The sequence below is a fragment of the Capra hircus genome, chromosome 2, assembly GCF_001704415.2.
Source record: "Capra hircus breed San Clemente chromosome 2, ASM170441v1, whole genome shotgun sequence".
NCBI classification, from domain to species: domain Eukaryota; kingdom Metazoa; phylum Chordata; class Mammalia; order Artiodactyla; family Bovidae; genus Capra; species Capra hircus.
In genome coordinates this window covers 7312885-7337248 of record NC_030809.1, presented here as the reverse complement: position 1 = coordinate 7337248, position 24364 = coordinate 7312885, and the positions used below count along the sequence as shown (strand labels likewise).

The 24364-nt window shown below is 46.3% G+C and overlaps 1 protein-coding gene and 1 long non-coding RNA gene across 3 annotated transcripts in view; one reads left to right on the top strand and one right to left on the bottom strand.

Moving 5' to 3' along the window:
- GRHL3 (grainyhead like transcription factor 3) overlaps positions 1-346 on the bottom strand; it is a 38852-nt gene extending 38506 nt beyond the window's left edge. Inside the window, exon 1 of the mRNA XM_005676846.3 lies at positions 73-346. Within this exon, the coding sequence (XP_005676903.1) occupies positions 73-89 (17 nt within the window). The 5' untranslated portion in view covers positions 90-346. The remainder of the gene's footprint in view (positions 1-72) is intronic.
- On the top strand, positions 139-24364 carry LOC108637167. 2 transcript variants are annotated; one of them, XR_001918865.1, is made up of 4 exons: positions 139-248; positions 8633-8887; positions 21521-21712; positions 24315-24364. It is a non-coding gene; the product is annotated as an uncharacterized LOC108637167 (long non-coding RNA). The 2 variants fall into 2 exon arrangements; XR_001918864.1 differs by lacking the exon at positions 139-248 and adding an exon at positions 1571-1684.

Below are 24364 nucleotides of genomic sequence, written 5' to 3'. Positions count from 1 at the left end.
CTTTCCCCTTCTAGAAACCCCATACAGCCTCCCTGCTCAGAGAGCGCCAGGCATCCACGGTTGTTTACTCACTCAAGTTCATTCGACATCTTCCTGCTCCCAGGCTCCCAGGCTGGAACGATGGATCGGCACCGGGCACCGAGGCTCTGCTGACCGCTCGTCTCTAATTCTCGCCTGACACAGACATTCCCTGCCCAGGGAACTGTTTGATTTATGTTGAGGTTTCAGTGTGGGGATTCTGCTGACAGGTAGGTTCCCGGCAGTGCTGGCGCTGATTGGCTACAGGTACAGGTGCCGGCGACAGCAGGTATACCTCAACAGGTGCAGCTGTTAACTCTTGGCCTGCCGAGTTGGGGGCGGAGCCTTGGGGGGGCTGGCTGGGTGGAACTGGCCAATTCCTTCCTTGGTGAGGGGGTGGGGGTGGAGATGAGGTAGGAGGGAGGAGAAAAAAAAAATGCTGGAGAGAAGATAGCCAGAGGAAAAGTACAGGGACCGACAGATACTTGGCTGCAGGAAATCTCGATTTCTGTTTCTAGTATCCTGGATACTTGGAACATTGGAACATCCTTCCCCCCACCCCCCTTCCGCGCTACCACCACCCTGCCAAATTCCCTTGGCCTCCTCCCCTACCCAGCATGGACTACTTCACAGCCACCAGGGAATTCCCAAAGGAGAGAGCAGATCTTCCCTTAGGGCCTCTGCGCAAGTCCCCTTTCTTTTTTCCTAGAGCTCTCCCTTTAAGGGAACACTTATTTCTGAATAGTCTTTTACAGTTATTCAGGTGATTTCTCTTGACGGCTCACAGCAACCCACTGTGGTAGCACGCTCTCTTCCTCCCCCAACACACACACTTCACAGGTGAGGAAATGGAAGCCGGAGGGTAAACGTGACTTGCCCAAGGGCATGAGCTAGTGAGTGTCAGAGCCCAGATCTGAATCTTCAGTCATCTCACTCCGCATGTGGCTGTCCCTTTGAGCTGAAGTCACTGGCCTCAATTCAGCAGACATGTATGGAACACCTAATGTGTGCCAGGCCCTACTCTGGGTTCTGGGGAGACAGGCCAAGAAGACAGGGTTACTGCTCTTGGAGTTTATGATCTGGGGTGCGTGTGTGTGTGTTGGTGGCCAGGAGTGGGGGTGTAGGAGGCAGGCAGCCTTTTATTTGGTGTGATACAGATCTGAATGAGATGTCAGCAAACCACATACCTCTGGCCAGCACACAAGGGATGGAAAAGTTGAAGTCGATCACCTTCGAAACCTTTAGCTAGCCGGTCATTTCCCAAACTGCAGTAGGTGCTTCATTCTGCATTGGAAACGCAGGAGAAATCAGTTGCCTGTTAGACTAAGTAACTGTGGAATGATTGCCATGAGCTGTCTTCCATAAAGAACAAGGTTGGTAAACCCAGAAGATCCACAAACAAACAGGAGAATGCTAGAACTTTTTATAGAGCTTCCACCACGAGTAATCTGAACTGAAGTCTAGGCCAGTCTTGGTATCTTTTGTTTTCCTCTCTCTTTCTTTTCTCCTCCCCACCCCCCCACCTCCACCCGCCACATGCACACACCTTTTGACACATCATCCCTTTGCTCTGTCTTCCTGAGAGCCTCACCTTGGCCCACTCCTTTCTCTCTCAGGGAAAGGTGGAGTTTCAGCTACTCCTGCCAGTCTGATGGAGGTTTTCAAGGTAAGGCCAGAATCCAGAGGAGCCCTCTTGGGGTGTGGTCAGGCCTGTGGAGAGAGGATACTGGGTTTGAGAATTGTCAGAGGTTCGTTCCTCACTGGAAGCTATGTTGGGGATAACGGAGGGGGTCCTGACAAATAAACAGTAAATAATCATAATAATTGCTAATGAAGCCACCTCCTCAGAGCAGGCCTCTCCCGCTACCCTTATTAAAGTAGACATTCAGTCACTCTATCACATCACTTAATTCTGGCTCTCTGAATCCCTTGTGACTTTCGGACATCTCTCTAAATTGTTTATTGTCTTTCGTCCCTTCTTCTAGAATGTAAACTCTGTAAGAGGAGAGACCTTGTCTGGCTCACTGTTGAATCTCCAGCGCCTTCCGTGGTGTCTGGCACACGGTCAGTGCCCAGCGCACCTCACGCGTCAGGCGTTGTGCTAAGCCTTTGCGTACCTTGTCTCCTTAAAACCGCTGTATGCCATAGGCCCTTGTGTTATCCCTGTTCTAGAGGTGAGGAGACGGAGGTATGAAGTGATTAAATAAGTTCCTCAAGCTGCATGGCCTAGGAGTGGTAGCGTTAGAGTTGTGATCTGATCAGAGAGCAGAGCTTGGATGCCCAAGCCCTTGGCAGGGTTTATTGGTGGCAGGAGGGCCATTTGGTGCCAGCTGTAACTGCAGAGCTTAGTACTGCCCGAAGGATGGCACACTTGTCTGTGCCCCTGTCTGCCCGCCTCCTGGAAGGCTGTGAAGCTTCTTTCAGCTCTGTTGCAACTCCCAGGTAAAGGGCCTAGGGGTGACTCATGCTGGCTGGGCTCAGGTGGAGACTGGGAACCCAGGCAGCGTGTCTGTGCTCGCTGGGCTTTTAAAATGGGTCCTCTCTCTCTACACCTCTGGATCGTGCCTCTTTAATTGCCCTCACCCGTCTACAGAGATCAGCAGGTTGTGGGGCAGAGGGTTTTAACGTCTCCACACATGGAATGTCCAGAAGGCACCTGGATGAGATGGAGGGACTGTGGTCCAGGGTAGGTTGGCAGGGTACCACGAGCCAGTTGATAAGGTTGCTAGGACCCTCCAGCAGGAGCTAAGCCTCCCAGTCTGAGGGCGTGGGCTGTTCTAGGCCTTCGCTGAAGGATTCAGAGATGCCAGGTTTCTTAGAGAGACACTACCCGAGCTTTCCCCCCACTCCTACCCCTTTCCTACTCCTGTGTGGCGTGGGCACAGCCCAGGGCGCAGCTGGGCTGGCATCTCTTCCCCTCTTGGATTGGCCCAGTTCTTGGTTTCTTGGCAGAGGAGACTGAAAACAGAGACTCACCAATTGTATGTGACATAATGATTGTACTCACAATAATAACAGTAAGTAATGATGACTGCAATTTATTTCATGTTTGTATATTACAAGCATAGTGCTAAGAGTTATCTGTGCTATCTGACAGTATTACTCTGAGACTGGCTGACCTGGGTTCAGATCCTAGCCCAACTGTTTACTAGCTGTGTGATTTTGGGCAAATGACTTAAGCGTTCTGAGTCTGCTTCCCCACCTATAAATGGTTATAAACATAGTATCCGCCTCGTAAGGTTATTTTGAGGATTAAATAGGATAATGTAGATGAAGTGCACTGTTATTGTGTAGTCAGTCAGTAGAGTCCGACTTTTTGCAACCCCAGGGACTACAGCCCATGTAGTCCAGGCTCCATGTGCATGGGATTTCCCAGACAAGAATATTGGAGTGGGCTGCCATTTCCTCCTCCAGGGAATCTTCCTGACCCAGGGATCAGCCCTGTGTCTCCTGCATCGGCAGGCGGGTTCTTTACCACTGAGCCCCCAGGGAAGCCTGCCTGGCACTTTGTTGTTGTTGTTTGGTCGATAAGTCATATCCAACTCTTGGTCACTCCGTGGACTGCAGCACTCCAGGCTCCTCTGTCCTCCACTGACTCCCAGTAATTTGCTCAGATTCATGTCCATGAAGGCTGGGAGAGATCGACAGCAAAAAGGAAAGGGGATGGCAAAAGATGAGATGATTAAATGGCTTCACCGATTCAATGGACATGAATTTGAGTCTGACACATAGCACTCAGTAACTTAGGAAAGTTTTTGCTCCAAAACCACAGATGGTGACTGCAGCCATGAAATTAAAAGACCCTTTCTCCTTGGAAGAAAAGTTATGACCAACCTAGATAGATAGCATATTAAAAAGCAGAGACATTACTTTACCAAAAAAGGTCCATCTAGTCAAAGCTATGGTTTTTCCTGTAGTCATGTATGGATGTGAGAGTTGGGCCATAAAGAAAGCTGAGTGCTGAAGAACTGATGCTTTTGAATGGTGGTGTTGGAAAAGACACTTGAGAGTCCCTTGGACTGCAAGGAGATCTAACCAATTCATCCTAAAGAAAATCAGTCCTGAATAGTTATTGGAAGGACTGATGCTGAAGCTGAGACGCCAGTACTTTGGCCTCCTGATGGGAAGAACTGACTTATTTGAAAAGACCCTGATGCTGGGAAAGATTGAAGGCAGGAGGAGAAGGGGATGACAGAGGATGAGATGGTTTGATGGCATCACGGACTTACTGGACGTGAGTTTGAGTAAACTCCGGGAGTTGGTGATGGACAGGGAGGCCTGGTGTGCTGTGGTCCATGGGGTTGCAAAGAGTTGGACACGACTGAGCGACTGAACTGAACTGAACTGAACTGAACTGAAAGGTTAGGACCGCTGAGTTAGGTGACTGCTGAGAGCCAGAGCTGCTTTGCATGTCTCTGCAGCTTGTGCGCTGCACACTCACAGCACTGTTTACAGTAGGGGCCTTGCAGTGTTGAGTGTGGATGCCCTGCTAACAGCTCTTCCTTTTCTAACACGTTAAAACTTTATGGTTGTTCCACACTTAATGACAATTTGTTGACCTATATAAAAACATGGAAAGGACAAATGCCCAAATGTCAACAGTGTTCCTCTGTGGGTGCCAAAATGACGGAATTCTATTTATTTATTTGGGGTTTTTTGCCATGTGGCGGCTTGTGTTATCTTACATCCCCAACTGAGGATCTTAGTTCCGTGACCAGGGATTGAACCCAGGCCCACAGCAGTGAAAGCTCAGAGTCCTAACCACTGAACCACTGGAGAATTCCCCAGGATGACAAAATTTTAATTGTTCCCCTATCCTTCTCCTCCCTGACCAAAGTTTCTGCATTGATTGTGCTTTTGTGATTAGGAATTATAAACAAAATCCCAGTTTAAATGTCATTCAGTTCAGTTCGGTCGCTCAGTCGTGTCTGACTCTCTGCGACCCCATGGACCGCAGCACACCAGGCCTCCCTGTCCATCACCAACTCCCAGAGTTTACCCAAATTCATGCCCATTGAGTCGGTAATGCCATCCAACCATCTTGTCCTCTGTCGTCCCCTTCTCCTCTTGCCCTCAATCTTTCCCAGCGTCGGGGTCTTTTCCAATGAGTCAGCTCTTCACATAAGGTGGCCAAAGTATTGGAGTTTCAGCTTCAACATCAGTCCTTCCAGTGAACAATCAGGACTAATCTCCTTTAGGATGGACTGATGGATCTCCTCACAGTCCAAGGGACTCTCAAGAGGCTTCTCCAACACCATAGTTCAAAAGCATCAGTTCTTTTGCACTCAGCTTTCTTTATAGTCCAACTCTCACATCCATACATGACTACTGGAAAAACCATAGCCTTGACTAGATGGACTTTTGTTGGCAAAGTAATGTCTCTGCTTTTTAATATGCTGTCTAAGTTGGTCATAACTTTCCTTCCAAGGAGTAAGCGTCTTTTAATTTCATGGCTGCAGTCACCATCCGCAGTGATTTTGGAGCCCCTCAAAATTAAGTCAGCCACTGTTTCCACTGTTTCCACATCTGTTTGCCATGAAATGATGGGACCAGATGCCATGATCTTAGTTTTCTGAGTGTTGAGCTTTAAGCCAACTTTTTCACTCTCTTCTTTTACTTTCATCAAGAGGCTCTTTAGTTCTTCTTCACTTTCTGCCATAAGTAAATCAAATGCCCTTTGACTAAATGGTCATCATGTCCCATTCTTCCTGGAGTAAAAGTGGAGATAAAGAGAATAAAAGCTCAGAGTCCTTGCTCAGAGCTTCCCTATAAGATGCATGAATGGAGAATAGGGCTGTCCAACCTGAAGGCTCTGGGCAGTGAAATCAGGAATCAGATCAGATGTTAATTAGAATTATTATCATTTATTGAGCACTTACTCTATGATGCTTTCTTTAAATGCTTTGTGTCATTCCTCCCTGCAAAATGGGATCACGTTATTCATTCCAGACAGACAACTCCTAGAGTATTGAGCAACTCCAGAGTCAGCTGCCCAAGACCTTGGACAAGCAACTTCACCTCCTCATTACTCAGATTTCCTCCTCAGTGAAGTGATCACTGTGAGAATTAAAGGAGATAACATGGTGTCCTTAGTATGTGCCAGGCACAGTTCTAGGTGTGTTAGTACATATCATGTAATTGTCTTGAGTCCCATGGCATAGTTGTCATAATTTTCCCCGTCTTACAGAGAAGGAGCAGCCTCAGAAAGGTGAGGTAACTCATCAAAGATCACTTGGCTATCGACTTAGTATTCAAGTAGGATCAAATCAAGCTCTACCTGACCCCAAAGCCATGGGCACAGTCCTTTCAACCTCCTGCGTTCCCTTTTGGAACAAAGTCATGGATGGATGGATGGGTAGAAGGAAAGAAGGAAGGAGGGAAAGAAAGTAGATAGGTTGCTGGATAGCACTTCCAACGTAAGGACGGATTTGTTAGCATTTGGACTGCAGGAACTATACAAGGAAAAACCTCCCTTGGTACTTTGTCCCAGATCTCAACAAGTGTTCAAGAAATATTTGTTGAATAAATGAAAAATGAACAAATGTGTATAATTTACACAAGGTCATTGACATTCTGGCATATCAGCTGTTGCCTTCTGTCCCCACCCCCAAGGAAAGACCTCCAGGTTTGAATCCCTGCCCTTCCTGTTATTAGCATATACCTTTGGGCCAGTGACTCTGTAAATTTCAGGGTCCCCATCGTCCCTCAGTGGGATTGATCTGCGGAGTAAATAAGATCTCCATGTAGACCTAATGGCCAGGAGTAGGTAGCTGGTATTATAGGTGAGCACCCAGCTTAGAAAGGGATCCCCAGCCTCCAACTATTATCGGCCTGACTACACAGTTTATGGCACTCAGCACTCAACCTTCCTTAAAAACAGTTCCTTCAGGGAATTCCCCGGTGGTTCAGTGGTTAGGATTCCACACTTTCATTGCTGAGGCCAGAATTCAATCCATGGTCTGGGAAATAAGATCCAGCAAGCTGCTCAGTGCAGTCAGAAAAAAAAAAAAAAAAAAAAAAGGCCTCTTCTATATGTAAAGCTCTTTTCAGCTTACATAGTGTTTTCCTATGGTTTATCTTCTCTGATAAAGCCACAGAGAGGCAGGGCAGAATGTTATCACTGTCCCCACATGATATGTAAACTGAGGCTTAAAGAAAACACCCCTACTGAAGCACAGGAGTTTGGATTGGAACTTCAGATTTGGAACAGAGCATCACCATAGATACCATTATGGATCCTGTGGGTCCCGTAATACTGTCCTAGGTGTGCACCTAAAGCCCTGTTTCATCCTGATATTCCTCTCTACCCCATCGCTGGACTTAAGTGGAGGGACAGGCCGCACACCCAACATTCAGAATGTAGCCCTAACTAGAAGGCATGGAAGGACCTGGAAGTTGTACTCATGAAGAATCAGGACAAGGAGTGGGCAGCCTCCAGGCCCTTTTACACTCTGTACTTTAGATTTTTATCACAGTTCTGCCAATAACACCACCTACATTCCTTCTGAGAGGAATGGAAGGACATGAGGAATCATGGGGTCTAAAGTCATCCTGAGAGCTCCCTTAAAAGAAAAAAAAAAAATCTGGAAACAGAGAAGCAAGTTTTTTTTTTTTTTTTCCACTTATCAAGTTGATAAAGATGAAAGAAAATGGTGTTGGCAAGGGTGAGAGAAAGCAAGCTGTCTCCTTGCTGGAGGGAGTGTGAATCAGTCCAGACTTTGGAGTTAGATTTCAACTCATCCTTTGATCTTACATTTTCACTCATAGGAATTTAGCCTAAGCAAATAATCTGTGTGTGGAGAGTTATCTGCAAGGATATGCATCAGAGCGTTGTTTATAAATCTGAAAAAATCGAATTAATATAAATACCCTTCAGCAGAGGCTCAGTGAGGTAAATTAAGATCCTTGAATATAGTTGGATATTGAATCACAGTTCAAAAGGATGCTACAGAAAGCCCCTTAACACCGTGGAAATTACTTCCTATGCTTACAGCACAATTATTAGCATTTTTGAGTCTTTACTGTGTTCGAGGCACTGAGCTCAGTTGTTTAGTCTCATTTAATCCTCACAATAACCAAGTGAAGTAAGTACTATTTATTTTACAAGCAAGGGAAGTGAGGCCTAGAAGAGAAATGTCTGGTGGTGGTTCAGTCTCTCGGTCCAGCTCTTAGTGACCCCAAGGACCACGGCACACCAGGCTTCCCTGTTCTCCACCATCTGCCGGTGTTTTCTCTACCCAAGGTCATTTCCAGGGATCTCTGAGCTGGTCTCGAATGAACCTGGGTCTGATTCCCTACTTTTAAGTCTTTCAGCTACTCTTTACCTTTAGTAAATGAGTCCTTTCCTATTTTTAAAACCCATTTCCATGAGTGGAGAAAGAACAGGAAAGGTACACGCAGAGAGTATCGGGGGTGGTAGGATCAGGGGCGATTTATAGTTTATTCTTTTCGTATATCTGTTAACATTATTTCTCCCATTAATAGGGGGAAAAAAAGAGAGAGAGAGAGACTCTTTATAGTTATTAAGGAATAGCAAGTCAGAGAAGGCTTATCCCTGAACTGAGAAGGAAGAAGTGGCCAGACTGCTATCTGGAGATTCTTTCTCTGTTGCCAGGAACCAGCCAGAACAGGAGGCAGCCAGAGAGACCAGTGCCAGGAAGAATGTGGCTGCTGTCCTGGAAGGAGAGGACCCACTAGGAAGAACAGAACCCGGCCGGCTCAGCCCCTGAGGCTCACTCTCTCCAGGGACCTGGCCTCGGGCCCTAGTAGCCCACCTCCTACCACTGTGGGCCATCACCAGCCCACTTCAGAAAAAGGTCATTAAACCAGATACTGCCCGCTTCCAAATAAATGAGAGCTTCAAGTAAAAGTAAGTGAGAAGCACCTTAGTCCCTACCACCACCCTGGCAAGCAAGGCTGAAGATGTGTTTCCTTCTGTATTTCATCTATCTGAAGGGGTCACCCTGGGGACTTGGGTATTCAGATGACGGTCTCCTTGAGGAACTAGAGGAAGAATGTCCAAGGCCTGCTTTGGACAGAGAGGATCCTGGACCCCCAGTTGCTGAATAGAAGAAGTAAGGTCTGGGGTCAGGGCTGCCATCCTAGGTTAGAGGGAGCTGGGGTAGGTGGGGTGGTTGGGACAGGTGTGGCCTGCTCCAGGCTTAGGGAGGTTCAGATAGGTACAATTAACCCATAAAGTCCTTTCCTTTTCCTTAAGGGTTTTCCTTCTAAGGCTGCCTCTGATGTTTGTTTAGATCTCATCTCACTGGAGGAGGGTGTAGTAGGAGGCGAGCTCTGTACCTTCTGGGGAAGGCAGAGGCCACGTGGTCAGAGGTTAAGTGCTTGACCTTGCTCACTGAGGGGAGGGTTTTACTGAATCCTCCGCTGCCCTGCCCAGAAGACTTTTTTAAGTCTCTCAGTTGGGGTTAAGATGGTGAAGCAGTGGGGAAAGGAAAGGGGAATAGTTCAGAAACTGGCCTAGAGGGACCTGCGAACCATATCTTACACCAAGATCAGGTCCCTCAGGCGGGCAGTTAACTCGGAAGGTCAGCAACCACTCACCACGCCTCACTTGCCCCAGCTCACCTTTCAGACTGCGTTCCAGACAGGCTGCCCATACGGCCTAGCCACGTGTCCTGCGGTGGCATGGCCAGCTTTCCCTCCCAGACCAGGCTCATTTATTTGGCTCCGTCACCCCCACCCCAATTGCTCTGGAATCCAGCTGTGTTCACATGTCAACTCATTTGTTCATTCAGTGAGTATGGAGACTTATTTCATCATTCAGTTCAGTCGCTCAGTCATGTCTGACTCTCTGTGACCCTATGGACTGTAGCAACTCCCCGAGTTTGCTCAAACTCACGTCCATCACATCAGTGATGCCATCCAACCACCTCATCCTCTGTCGTCCCCTTCTCCTCCCGCTTTCAATCTTTCCCACCATCAGTCTTTTCCAATGAATCGGTTCTTTGCATTAGGTGGCCAAAGTACTATTATAATGATTTTTTAAGTTTCATCGTTAAAACTTATAATAGTAGCTCTCATTCTTTGAACACATAACTATATATCAGACTGGGCTAAGCATGTTACCTACCCTGTTTCGCTCAGTCCTTACAACTGCCCAGAGATTGAGGTACAGTCATCACCTCTGCTTTATAGGTGTGGAAACAGGCTTAAAGGAGTGAAGGAATTGAGTGACCAAGCCAGGATTTGAACCCAGGCTGTTTGGCTCATAAATTCAATCCCTGAACCACCATTTTCTGTTGCCTGAAAAAGCAGTCATTCCGTGAACTTGATGAGGGCCAGCTCTGGCCAAGCATCTATATACAGGGTGGGGAGAGAAATGAACAATGTGTCTCTTTCTGCTCACACAGAAGCCTGGTTGGGTGAACCTTCATCAGATTCGTCTGTTGGGGAAAACCTTTCCACCTTTCTCTGTCTGTGGCTGTAGTTTTGTGAAATCGGTTTTACTCTCAGATGACAGTGATTCGTGTGTGCTGGAGGATTCCATGAGAGTTCACTGTCATCTGCAGACGCACCCGCCTCGGTGCACACACACGTACACAGCAAAGCTCCTCTGGCTGAGAACTTCGATTCTGGAGATGAGCTACTGGAGTTCCGATCTTGAGGCTGCCGTTTCCTCCCTGTGTGACCTTGGGCAAGTCCTTTGGTCTCTTTTGAGAACTTCGATTCTGGAGATGAGCTACTGGAGCTCAGATCTTGAGGCTGCCGTTTCCTCCCTGTGTGACCTTGGGCAAGTCCTTTGGTCTCTTTGATCCTCCGTTTGTTCATCTTTAAGCTTCTACTTTGTAAGGTTTTACATGAGGTAACACATGCAAAGCGCTTACACCACTCTTGTACACTCAGTCCTAATGATGTAAGCTATTGTTGCTATCGTTAGGGATGGGCCTAGCTGGCCTCCCCAGGGAAACAGTGCGTTCCTGTCTCGTCTCTTCCTTTGCTCCTGCCACCCAGGACACTCAGCCCAAGGCAGGTGTGCCTGGGAGTTAGTCACCAGGCTCCCCAGCCTCACAGGGGACGTGAGCATGAACGTTCCCCTCTGCCCAGGCGCCTCTGAAATCTGAGTCATGCCTCGGCAGCTCTCCCTAAAGAGAGATTTCCTTCAGCCTCAACCCACTGCCCTTTCGCAATAAACTCCGTCCTTCATACCCTCCTAGGTCATGCGCAGATCCCCACAGCTTTACCCACTGGTGGACCCTAGGGAAGTCTCCCTGGAGATCAGAATCTTGATAGGCAGATGATAGAAACTTGACTCTCTAGCCAGTGGCTTTGACTGTTTGTACTTCCAAATTCCTAGTGGTCTCTGAATTGACTGATGGCTCAGTTTAGGGTCACAGGATTTCATTTGGCCATCCTTGAACTAAGTGACAACTCAGACACAAGCACCGTCTGGATGGGACAAGCTCGGGAGCTTATGTTTGTTTCACTCTCTTCCACTCTCCAATTGCTGGGGGTTCCTTGCGGCCTGTGAGGTGGTTTGGAGGATTGAAAGGTAAGGCTGTCAACTTAAAAGGTTTGTTGCTCCTTAGATAGTTTCCTATGAATGGTGACCAGCTCCAGGTCTCAAGACCCCGGTTCAAAACCTGGCTCAGCCTTTCGTTAGCTGGGACCCTGAGCTTCATAACTTGTTTCTCAGGAGTCTGTTTTCTCATCTGTATAAATGGGAATAATAATATTATTTACTTCATAGGGTGGTTGGAGAAGGCAATGGCAACCCACTCCAGTACTCTTGCCTGGAAAATCCCATGGAGGGAGGAGCCTGGTAGGCTGCGGTCCATGGGGTCGCTAGGAGTCGGACATGACTGAGCGACTTTCACCTTTCACTTTCATGCATTGGGGAAGGAAATGGCAACCCATTCCAGTGTTCTTGCCTGGAGAATCCCAGGGACAGAGGAGCCTGGTGGGCTGCCATCTATGGGGTCGCACAGAGCCAGACACGACTGAAGCGACTTAGCAGCAGCAGCAGCATAGGGCGGTTATGAGGATTAAATGCAGGTGAAGCGTTTAATAGAGTGCCTGGTACATAGTCCTGTTGTTAGGCAATGAGGGAGAAGGTGCTGAACCCAGAGTCAAGAGATTGGGGTATGAGTTCCAGCCCGGCTGCTCCTTGGCTGTGTAGACCTTAGGCAAGTTAACTCCCCATCTCTGAGTTTCTTCAGCTGTGAAATGAAAGTCTGGGGTTTGAAGGTCAGTTGGGTTCTTTTTACCTATGTACTATCTGTGAACTGTGACTTTGAAGGTATATATACATACACCTTATTATCTATATATATAAACCCAGAAGGGAAAAAATGTACCAGATGTTTTCATCTGCCAAAATTACATTTCCCAGGACCCTTGACACCATCTTCAAAAGCCATCCCATCCAGCAGCCTCTAGGCTGAGCCTTCTCAACCCAAAGAACTGTTAGAAAGAGCCCAAGAAGCTTACTAGAGCCACAGCCAGGCCTCAGGGAAGAAAGTAAAGCGGGCATCACAATGAACCGCATCACAATGAGCCAGCCAGCCCCCAACACCATACCCCAGGATTTTACCCTTCTGTGCCTTAGGCAAGAGTCTAATCAGAAAGGATTAGTTTATGGCAAGGGATGTTTCCTCTGTAGCCTGAAAATGTTCTGATTTGTTGTAAAACAGGCCCCGCCAGGGAAATAAAACAGTTTCTTCTTGGTCTAGCGACCTCTGACCCTGCCCCCCTTCCTGGCCCGCCTGGCTGTCTCAGCAGCCCCCTGCAGGAGGCAGATGCTGGGAAAGGGGGAGGCGGCCAGCATCCCTAAGAACTGGGGAGTCCCTCCCCAGAGAGTCTCCATGAGTGCAGAGTCCCACTGAGTTATTCTTATGCTCTGTTTGAAGCCGCCAGGGGATGAGCTGGGTGGGATTTGCCGAAAATGAAAAGCAGTTTGTTTCAACTCGTTCTACCAGTTTTTACCCTCTACAGTAAAACATCACTTAACCATTTTAACGGAACAAATTTACCTTTACAGAGACAGTGGGTCTAAGAGGAATTTGTTGGTGGTAACTAGCAAACAGAGGGACCTTTTATGAAGTCTTGAGTACCCAGCATTGTGCCAAACATCTTACATCCATTATCTTACTTTAAAAAATTACTGGCTTCACTGTGGGGGGAAAAATATGGTTTTAATTTTTCCGGTGAGAAAACTGAGGTCCAGAAAAATAAAGTGGCTTGCCCAGAGTCACTGGCGGAGCTGGCACTTGTATTACTGCAGGGCATCCACCGCAGCCGTGACTTCGTGCAGACTTGAGTGGAGCCTTATTGTTGAAGCTGTGCCCAGGCCGAGATCTGCCCACCTTTCATGAAACCTCAGGCTCAGTTTTCTAGAAGACCTACCTGATCGCTTTTTAGTCCTTTGATAGCTCAGGGCTCTTGGGGCTTCTGTTATAGCTCAGTTGGTAAAGGATCTGCCTGCAACGCAGGAGACCCCAGTTCAATCCCTGGGTCAGGGAGATCCCCTCAGGAAGGGATAGGCTACCCACTCCAGTAGTCTTGGGCTTCCCTTGTGACTCAGTTGGTAAAGAGTCTGCCTGCAATGTGGGAGACCTAGGTTCAATCCCTGGGTTGGGAAGATCCCCTGGAGAAGGGAAAGGCGAAGGCTACCCACTCCAGTATTCTGGCCTGGAGAATTCCATGGACTGTATGTGGGTGTGGCAAAGAGTTGGACATGACTGAGCGACCTTTACTTTCACTTCTGTCTGTGGAAGAGGCTGTTTCCTGGTCACTGGCGTGTCCAACGGCCAGTTACCATGGACTTTCCCCCCCCCAGCAAGTACCAGGTCCAAATACAGCCAGTTTTGAAGATGAAGAGTCTGGAGGAATTCTGCAGCATGGATGCCCTTTCCAGGTCTAGTCCAGCCCTGAGACTGTTCCTTCTCTAGCTGGGAAGTGTCTTCCCTCTTCCTGCTCCTGTGTAACTGCTCTGCCCAAGGCAAGCCTGCTCCCTTCCCTCCTGTCCCTGTGCCTTCCTGCGGAAGCGGCTGTCTTTTCTTCACAGCAGGTGGCTCTGCCCTGCTCTGGCTCCAGTTTCCTGTGCCGTTTGCTCCATAACTCTCCTGGACCCGAACTGTTTCCAAATCCTCTGAAGTCATTTCAGGGAATCCCAAAAATGTATCCTGGGAGACACAAGAATGCCCAAGACGCTCCAGGCCGAAAAGGTTCTGGGATCGAAACATTTGGGGGAAGCTTCATACCAGACTCTTCTAGAAATTAACCGTATACAGCTATCAAGCCAAGTCACCAAAGAGTTCTGCAGTGAGAAAGCCTGTTTCGTTTGTTTTTTCAACAAACTGAGCTGACCATGAAATCATCTCCCCCCATCTCTACTGTATACCTATAAAACCTGTAGAACCAGTGATCCACTGTGGAACATACTTAGATGCTACCCTCAGCCTGCCACCAGAGTATAAAGTTGACCTTCCTATTTCTCTGGGCTGATCTAACATAACATGCAAAATAATCTAAGATGACATCTGATCAGTAGGGTCTTCAAGAAAGACATACTCAATGGGGACGAAGAGTCTCTTAACATAATTTGATGAAGATGCTACTTCCAGAAAAAATCAGGGGTTTTGTAGGAAGAGGAGGAATAGAATTTGAAACAACCAGCAGACAGGGATTACCAACTTTTATTCATTTCCTATTCTGAGGACCAAGACAGGGGTGGAATGCAATGGAGAAAAGTCAAAGTCCAGATCCCAGTATCAGATAAATACTTTCAGGGTGAAGGAATGAATGATCGAATAATTGGTCTCCTGGCCTCCAGGCTCTTCCCACTCCATTTTTTTGCTACCAGCTGTATATATATGGTCTCAAACCCCAGATCTCATCAGTCCACTTTATTGTCCAGGAATCCTGCTTCCTTCAGGATAAAGTCTATATGCCTTGACCTGGCATTTAAAACTCTGTAAAGCAAAACTCCAACCTACCTTTTCATCCTTCTTTCCTACTCCTTCCCATTGGGTATTCGTTCTAGTCGCACCCACCTCCCCAAATACAGTGTTTCTTCCGTCCTGCCTTTTCCCGAGCGATTCTTTTTGCCTCAGATTTCCTCCCCTGCCCCCACTGTCATGTAGTCAGTCCTAGCAATGCTTCGAGGCTCAGTTCAGGACCGGCCGCCCGTGTTAAATGAAAGCAAGACACAAAAGGAGAACATTACGAATGATTCCATTTAGACAAAAGTCAAAAATAGGCAAAAACTAATCTGTTGTGGGAAAGAAAAACAATCAGAGCTGTGGTTGCCTTTGGAGGGTAGGGTTTGATTGGAAGGGGAAGAGTGCATAGGGGCTCTTCGGGTATGGAGAGATCCTCTACCTTAATTCCGATGGTGGTTACACGAGTGTGGACATTTGTCTGAATTCATTGTATTGTACGTTTAAGATCTGTGCAGTTCCCTGTGTTGCAAATTTAATCTAGAAATAAAAATCTGGGAGTTGGTGATGGACAGGGAGGCCTGGACCCCATGGACTGCAGCACGCTAGGCCTCCCTGTCCATCACCAACTCTTGGAGCTTGTTCAAACCCATGTCCATTGAGTCGGTGATGCCATCCAACCATCTCATTGTATGGAGTGGGTAGCCTTTCCCTTCTCCAGGGGATCTTCCCAACCCAGGGATAAAACCCAGGTCTCCTGCATTGCAGGTGCATTCTTTACCAACTGAGCCATGAGGGAAGCCTGATATATATATATATAAAATAAATATATACACACACACACTTAATCCCCATGAGATACCGGGTAGCCATTAAGTCTGAAAACAGAAAAGTCTGCATCACAAATGTGAATGGTTTAGCTATATTACATTATATACATTAGCTATACTACATCATAGGCAAATTAAGGGTGTCTCAGACTGTAAACATAACACCTGCAATGCAGGAGACCCAGGTTCCATCCCCGTGTTGGGAAGATCCCCTGGTAATCCACTGCAGTATTCTTGCCTGGGAAATCTCATGGACAGAGGAACCTGGCGGGCTACAGTCCACGGGATTGCAAAGAGTTGGACATGACTTTGCAACTAAACAATAGTATCTATGTGCAGTGGACGAGATGGTTGGATGGCATCACTGACTCGATGGACATGAGTCTGAGCAAGCTCCAAGAGTTGGTGAACGACAGGGAAGCCTGGCGTGCTGCATTCCATGGGGTCGCAAAGAGACACTACTGAGAAACTGAAGTGAACTGTCCAAGCTTTATGTGATTATGTATGTGTGTGTATGTATTACTATTATCAGTCTCCACTTTACACTAGGAATTCCGAGGCCTAAGGTCAGAGGAATGTGTGCTGCTGCTGCTGCTGCTGCTGCTGAGTCACTTCAGTCGTGTCCAACTCTGTGCGACCCCATAGACGGCAGCCCACCAGGCTCCCCCATCCCTGGGATTCTCCAGGCAAGAACACTGGAGTGGGTTGCCATTTCCTTCTCCAGGGCATGAAAGTGAAAAGTGAAAGTGAAGTCGCTCAGTCATGTCCGACTCCTAGCGACCCCATGGACTGCAGCCCACCAGGCTCCTCCATCCATGGGATTTTCCAGGCAAGAGTACTGGAGAGGGGTGCCATTGCCTTCTAGAAATAGGATATAAATCCAGGACTGCCTGATCTCAGAGCCATTAAGCTGGACTAGCTCCAAAGTAGCACACTTAGATCCAGGTGAAATGTGAGACTTGAAAACAGCGGTTTCCCTGAAATTGAAAGTGTGTGTGTGTGTGTGTGTATTTCTGGGAAGTGTAAAGTCTTTGGAGGGCTCCCACAGCTCCAGGAAGTGGGTGCTTAACTAGAGGAGGACTTGGGTTTGTAACTCTAACTTCACCATTTATCAGTTGCATGACATAACCATGGGCAAATTGTTTCATATGACCTAGCATGGGTTCTCCCACCTTCAAGATTGGTATAACAGTGCCTACCTCATGGCTTTTAAGGGAGGGTTCCTTCAGTGAGATAACACATGTAAACCTCTCAGCATGTGTAAGTTCTCAGTAAATGTTGAGTTTATTAGTATTATCATTTTGCTATTATGATTACAACTCCCTGTCTCCTCCTCCTCCCATTCCCCACGTGCTACAAACACACACACACATACAGAATTCTTTTGAAATGCAGGATATAGTCATCTAAGCCATTGTGACAGATACTTCTATCACAAGCACATTAGAGTAGCCAGTCAGCTCAGGGAATAAAACAAAACAAAACAAAAAATCCCAGCCAACTCCCTGGTGGGAAAGACTCCAGGGAATCTTTATGATTTGGGTCAAAAAAAGAATCTTTGGCTCCTTAATTGGGCTTCTCCTTGCCTAACTCTTTCTGAAATGGATTGGGTCGAAGCCTTACAACACAAAGAACAGGGCCACTGTGACCCAAGTGCCCACCTTAGAACTGCAGGTGAAGTCTAAGCCCTGGAGTTCAGTGGCTGACGGGCCTGAGGGGGGCTGGCCGAGGATGAGGGTCCTCCTTTGTAGTTTTAAAGACCAGACCTTAGGGTGTTCTGCCTTCAACCTAAAACAACTGTCTGGCAGGTGGAGGAGTTGCCGGGGAAAAGTCTTCTGAATAGGTCATGCTTTTTGTCTCTGATGTGTAGAATTCAACAGGTCAGGTTATTTGAAATTTAAAAAAATGAATTTTTTCTTATTTCAGAAGAAACCCATGGTCTTTGAGAAGGAAAAAAAAATCAATGCACATAATGAAGAAATTTTATCCAAAGAGAACCACCTTTGTTCCCTACACTTTACCTGTTTAGAGGAAGACCACTGCCCTGCAATTAAATGCACAACTTCCCCAATTGGACTCTAACCCTAGCTGTATACATGTGGGCTAGTCTCTTGAACCCTCTGAGCTTCAATTCCTCAATTGTAAAATGAAAATTAAAAAAATATATATATATATATTTAATTTTAAAGAGAACATCTATGTTATACGATTGAAATAACACCTAAAAGTGACTCAACAAATGTTCAGTTCAGTTCAGTTGCTCAGTCATGTCTGACTCTTCGCAACCCCATGAACTGCAGTCCACCAGGCCTCCCTATCCATAACCAACTCCTGGAGTCCACTCAAACTCATGTCCATTGAGTCAGTGATGCCTCCAACCATCTCATCTTCTGCCTCCAACCATCTCATCTTCTGCCATCCCCTTCTCCTCCCACCTTCAATCTTTCCCAGCATCAGGGTCTTTTCAAATGAGTCCGCTCCTCACACCAGGTGGCCAAAGTACTGGAGTTTCAGCTTCAGCATCAGTCGTTCCAATGAACACCCAGGACTGATCTCCTTTAGGATGGACTGGTTGGATCTCCTTGCAGTCCAAGGGACTCTCAAGAGTCTACTACAACACTACAGTTCAAAAGCATCAATTCTTCAGCGCTCAGCTTTCTTTATAGTTCAACTCTCATTTCCATACATGACTATTGGAAAAACCATAGCCTTGACTAGACAGACCTTTGTTGGCAAAGTAATGTCTCTGCTTTTAATACACTGTCTGGGTTGGTCATAACTTTCCTTCCAAGGAGTAAGCGTCTTTTAATTTCATGGCTGCAATCACCATCTGCAGTGATTTTGGAGCCCCAAAAAATAAAGTCTGACACTGTTTCCACTGTTTCCCCATCTATTTCCCATGAAGTGATGGGACCAGATGCCATGATCTTAGTTTTCTGAATGTTGAGTTTTAAGCCAACTTTTTCATTCTCCTCTTTCACTTTCATCAAGAGGCTGTCTAGTTCTTCACTTTTTGCCATAAAGGTGGTATCATCTGCATATCTGAGGTTATTGATATTTCTCCCAGCAATCTTGATTTCAGCTTGTGCTTCTTCCAGTCCAGCATTTCTCATGATGTACTCTGCATATAAGTTAAATAAGCAGGGTGACAAGGTACAGCCTTGACACACTCCTTTTCCTATTTGGAATCAGTCTGTTGTTCCATGTCCAGTTCTAACTGTTGCTTCCTGACCTGCATACAGATTTCTCAAGAGGCAGGTCAGGTGGTCTGGTATTCCCATCTCTCTCAGAATTTTCCACAGTTGATTGTGATCCACACAGTCAAAGGCTTTGGCATAGTCAATAAAGCAGAAATAGATGTTTTCCTGGAACTCTCTTGCTTTTGGATAATCCAGCAAATGTTGACAATTTGATCTCTGGTTCCTCTGCCTTTTCTAAATCCAGCTTGAACATCAGGAAGTTCACAGTTCACGTATTGCTGAAGCCTGGCTTGAAGAATTTTGAGCCTTACTTTACTAGCGTGTGAGATGAGTGCAACTGTGCAGTAGTTTGAGCATTCTTTGGCATTGCCTTTCTTTGGGACTGGAATGAAAACTGACCTTTTCCAGTCCTGTGGCCACTGCTGAGTTTTCCAAATTTGCTGGCATATTGAGTGCAGTGCTTTGACAGCATCATCTTTTGGGATTTGAAATAGCTCAACTGGAGTTGTATCACCTCCACTAGCTTTGTTTGTAGTGATGCTTCCTAAGGCCCGCTTGACTTCACTTTCCAGGATGTCTGGCTCTAGGTGAGTGATCACACCATGGTGATTATCTGGGTCATGAAGATCTTTTTTTACAGTTCTTCTGTGTATTCTTGCCACCTCTTCTGCTTCTGTTAGGTCCATACCATTTCTGTCCTTTATTGAGCCCATCTTTGCATGAAATGTTCCCTTGGTATCTCTAATTTTCTTGAAGAGATCTGTAGTCTTTCCCATTAATTGTTTTCCTCTATTTCTTTGCGCTGATTGCTAAAGAAGGCTTTCTTATCTCTCCTTTCTATTCTTTGGAACTCCGCATTCACATGAGTATATCTTTCCTTTTCTCCTTTGCTTTTCACTTCCCTTCTTTTCAGAGCTATTTGTAAGGCCTCCTCAGACAGCCATTTTGCTTTTTTGCATTTCTTTATCTTGGGAATGGTCTTGCTCCCTGTCTCCTGTACAATGTCACAAACCTCCACCCATAGTTCAACAAATGTTAGCTCTTCTTATAGCAAATGCAGATTCTTGGCGGGGGGGGGAATTGCTGTCACACCATAGATCCTGTTTATAACCTGCTTTTTACCCCCACTAGCTGACAATGTGAATCTCTTTCCAACATCAAATGTTCCATTATGACCTTTGTATGAAAGATATGGCCTCATTTATCAGTCCCCCACCAATGGGTATTCAGGACGTACCCAGGATTTCTATTTTTATAAACAGTGCTACATGAACTACAACTAAACCTTTGTGTCCAGCCATCATTATTTCCTTGGAGCCAATTTCGAGAAGTAGAATTTCAGGGGGGTTTTAGCGTAGGCACAATTTTATGATTTTTGATACCTGTTACCAAACTGCCCTCCAGATAGGTTATATGGAGTTCTTTTCCCACCAAGAGGGAACCAGAGTGATTGTTTCCCTATATCATCACCAACACTGGTTTTTATCATTTTGGTCCATCTATAAGCAATTTGCTTGAGCAAGGGGATTTGTTCTGTCTGTCTGATTCAGTTGGAACTCCCAGAGGGCAGGGCAGGGAGGTATGAACAGGTCCTTCCATGTGTAGCTCCCATGCCTAGTACATGCTCTTCACACAATAAACACTCATGAACTACCTAAACTGAGTCTCTGAAGACAAGAGTAACTTTAAGCACCCTGAACAGCCAGTTCTTAATAACGCAAAACTGAATGACTAAAAATGGCACCTGGAGGAAATTCAGAGACTGTGCACAGAAGGCAGAGGCGCTTCCGGAAGCACTGCCCTGATATTCGGGTCTTAATCAGCCCAAATCAGCCTGGGCCGGGGCCACATACCTGCCAGCACATTTGCATGCATAACTAGAGATCCACTCCAGTTTCAAATACACAGGGGAGCTCTGAGCCAGGAGACGGGTTTCGCATTGTCACCATTTTGGCGGTGGCCCAGGACACGTCACCTCATCCTTTTGGGCTTGGTGTCCCTGTCGGCTTAGTAGTGTTTCTGCCAGAGGTATTTTAACCATCATGGAATATCACCTCCCTCCCCTTTCCAACATTTATTGAGGAAATGTGATGCCTCCCATCCACACTGGAGGCAGGTTGGCCTGTGGGTAAAGAAACAGACTCTGGAACTGGGTGTTCTGGGTTCAAAACCCTTGCTCTGTAGCATCCTCACTATATGAATTTGGACAATGGGACTCCTCTGAGACCTGTCCCCAAACTTTTTGGTACCATGGACCAGTTTCATGGAAGACCTCCCCAGAGCAGGATGGTGGTGGTGTGGGGTGGGTGGATGGTATCTGGATGATTCAAGCTGCTACATTTATTATGCACTTTATTTCTATTATTATTACATCAGCTCCACCTCAGATCATCAGGCATTAGATCCCAGAGGTTGGGGACCCCTGCCTTAGAGGGTTTGGTGGACGGATTAAATCAACTCATCTGTGCAGATCCCTTAGGACAGTGCTTGGTACATAGTGAGCATGTCAGCAACGACTTGTCTGGTTTAAACCTTGCAATATCACTGTGAGGTAATGATTACTTTTCCATCTTAGAGACGGGGAATGAGGAGCATAGAAGTCACACAGCTGGGAAGGATAAAGCCTGCACTGAGCTCACGATATCTCACTCAGGACTTTTCGCAGAAACCTGAAATATTAAAGCTGGAAAACACCTTCCAAGTCATCTCATCCAGTCTTGACGAGCCCAGAGAGTGGAATGGACTTGCTTACGGACACGTACACAAGGTACTTGACTGAACAGGGCCTGGGCTCCAGCCTCCCCATGGCTGCTTGGGACCCTGCTGCCGGGTGCCCAGAGAAAGAAGCCTCTGTCTTTGCCCAGTCACTGCCCTCCCTCCTGGGCAAGGAGAGGAGCCCAGGAGCTTGTGGGGACTTGATCGACTCTCCGGCCAGGCACAGACCAGGTGCTCAGAGAAGCCGCTGTTGTCGCTGGCTGCTCCCATTACTCCTTTTGTGCAGTCATTCCAGTCTTGGGTCCCGTCCCAGGGGGACGGTCATCCACCAGCTCCTGCCTGGACTTGTCCTCTCTGGAGCTCCCCTGGGTGCCGAGGCAGGGGGACTGTGAGATTGGCTGCTCTTGCTGCCAGGCCCACGCTGCTCCCCGTTCAGACTCAGCACTGGGCAGGGAGTATGAGATCCCAGGGGGAAAGGGGCCCCTGCCCCCTCCTCAACAGCTCACTCTTCCCTGCCTTGTTCTTAGGCTGTCTTTATAAAAAAATGATACATTTCACCTAACATATTAAAATTATTACTTCAGTGTGTAGTCAAGATACATAAAGCATTAATGCTGCTGCTGCTAAGTCGCTTAATGAGGGGATCTTATTTTTTTGTACAAATTGTTAAACTCTGATATAGATTTTAATACTACAACACAGCTTATTTTGGATGCTACATTTTCAAGGGCTAGGAACCAAAAAGTGGAAAAATCTACATGTCCACCAGCTGGTAAATTAACAAGATGTGGTATATCCATACAGTTGTTCAGTTCAGTTCAGTCGCTCAGTCGTGTCCGACTCTTTGCGACCCCATGGACTGCAGCACAGCAGGCTTCCCTGTCCATCACCAACTTTCTGAGCTTACTCAAACTCATGTCCATCAAGTCGGTGACGCCATCCAACCAGCTCATCCTCTGTCGTCCCCTTTTCCTCCTGCCCTCAGTCTTTCCCAGCATCAGGGTCTTTTCCAGTGAGTCAGCTCTTCGCATCAGGTGGCCAAAGTATTGGAGTTTCAGCTTCAGCATCAGTCATTCCAATGAATATTCAGGACTGATCTCCTTTAGGATGGACTGGTTGGATCTCCTTACAGTCCAACGGACTCTCAAGAGTCTTCTCCAGGACTTCTCTGGTGGCCCAGTGGCTAAGACAGTGCACTCCCAATGGAGGGGCCCCAGGTTCAATCCCTGGTCTGGGAACTAGATCCCACATGCTGCAATTAAAATAACTCTTGTGCAGCCAAATAAATCATAATAAAAGCTTTTATTAAAAAAAAGAGTCTTCTCCAACACCAGAGTTCAGAATCATTAATTCTTCAGTGCTCAGCTTTCTTTATAGTCCAACTCTCACATCCATACATGACTACTGCAAAAACCATAGCTTTGACTAGATAGACCTTTGTTAGCAAAGTAATGTCTCTGCTTTTTAATAATATGTTGTCTAGGTTGGTCACAGCTTTTCTTCCGAGGAGCAAGCATCTTTTAATGTCATGGCTACAGTCACCATCTGCAGTGATTTTGGAGCCCCCCAAAATAAAGTCTCTCACTGTTTCCATTGTTTCCCGACCTATTTGCCATGAACTGATTGGACTAGATGCCATGATCTTCGTTTTCTGAATATTGAATTTTAAGCCAACTTTTTCACTCTCCTCTCTCACATTCATTATTCAGCCTTAAAAAAGAATAAAGTACAACAGGAGGAAAGCTTGAAAAAAAAAAAAAAAAACAGAGGCTAAGGGAAGGAAACCAGACTCAAAAGACCACATATATATATTGAATGATTCCTTTTATGGGAAATGTCCGGAATAGGCAAGTCCATAGAGCAAGGAGACAGTTGGTGGTTGTTAGGGGGCTAGGAGTTGGGGAGGTGGGGGTGGAGTGACTGCTCCTAGGGACAGGGTTTCTTTAGGGGGGGATGAATTGCTCTGGAATAAGTGTGATGGGTGTTTACCCTTGTGAATACACTGATGGCCATTAAGTTGTGTCCTTTAAAATAGTGAATTGAATGGTACAGGAATTCTATCTTGATTTTAAAAATAAATGATATATTAAAAATAAAATGTAGTCATCCAAAAACAGTGAAATTGTCTTTTTTGTCCTTTTTCAATTTATTTTTCATATTGAAGTATATTTGATTTACAATGTTATATTAGTTTCAGATATAGCAAAGTGATTCAGTTATATATATACATATATCTATTCTTTTTCAGATTCTTTTCCCATGTAGGCTATTACAGAGTACTGAGTAGAGTTTCCTGTGCTACACAGTAAAAAAAAGTGAAAGTGAAATCACTCAGTCGTGTCCTTGTGACCCATGGACTCTACAGTCCATGGAATTCTCCAGGCAGAATTACTGGAGTGGGTAGCTGTTCTCTTTTCCAGGGGATCATCCCAACCCAGGGATTGAACCCCGGTCTCCCGCCTTACAGACAGATTCTTTACCATCTGTCCTTGTTAATTAGCTATTTTATATATAGTAGTGTGTATATGTTAATCCCAAACTCCTAATTTATCCCCCGCCCTTTCTCTTTGGTAACCATAAATTTGTTTTCAAAGTCTGTGAGTCAGTTTCTGTTTTGTAAATAAGTTTATTTGTATCTTTTTTTTTTCTTTTAGATTCCACATATAAGTGATACTTATGTGCAGAGCACATCATGAGAAACGCT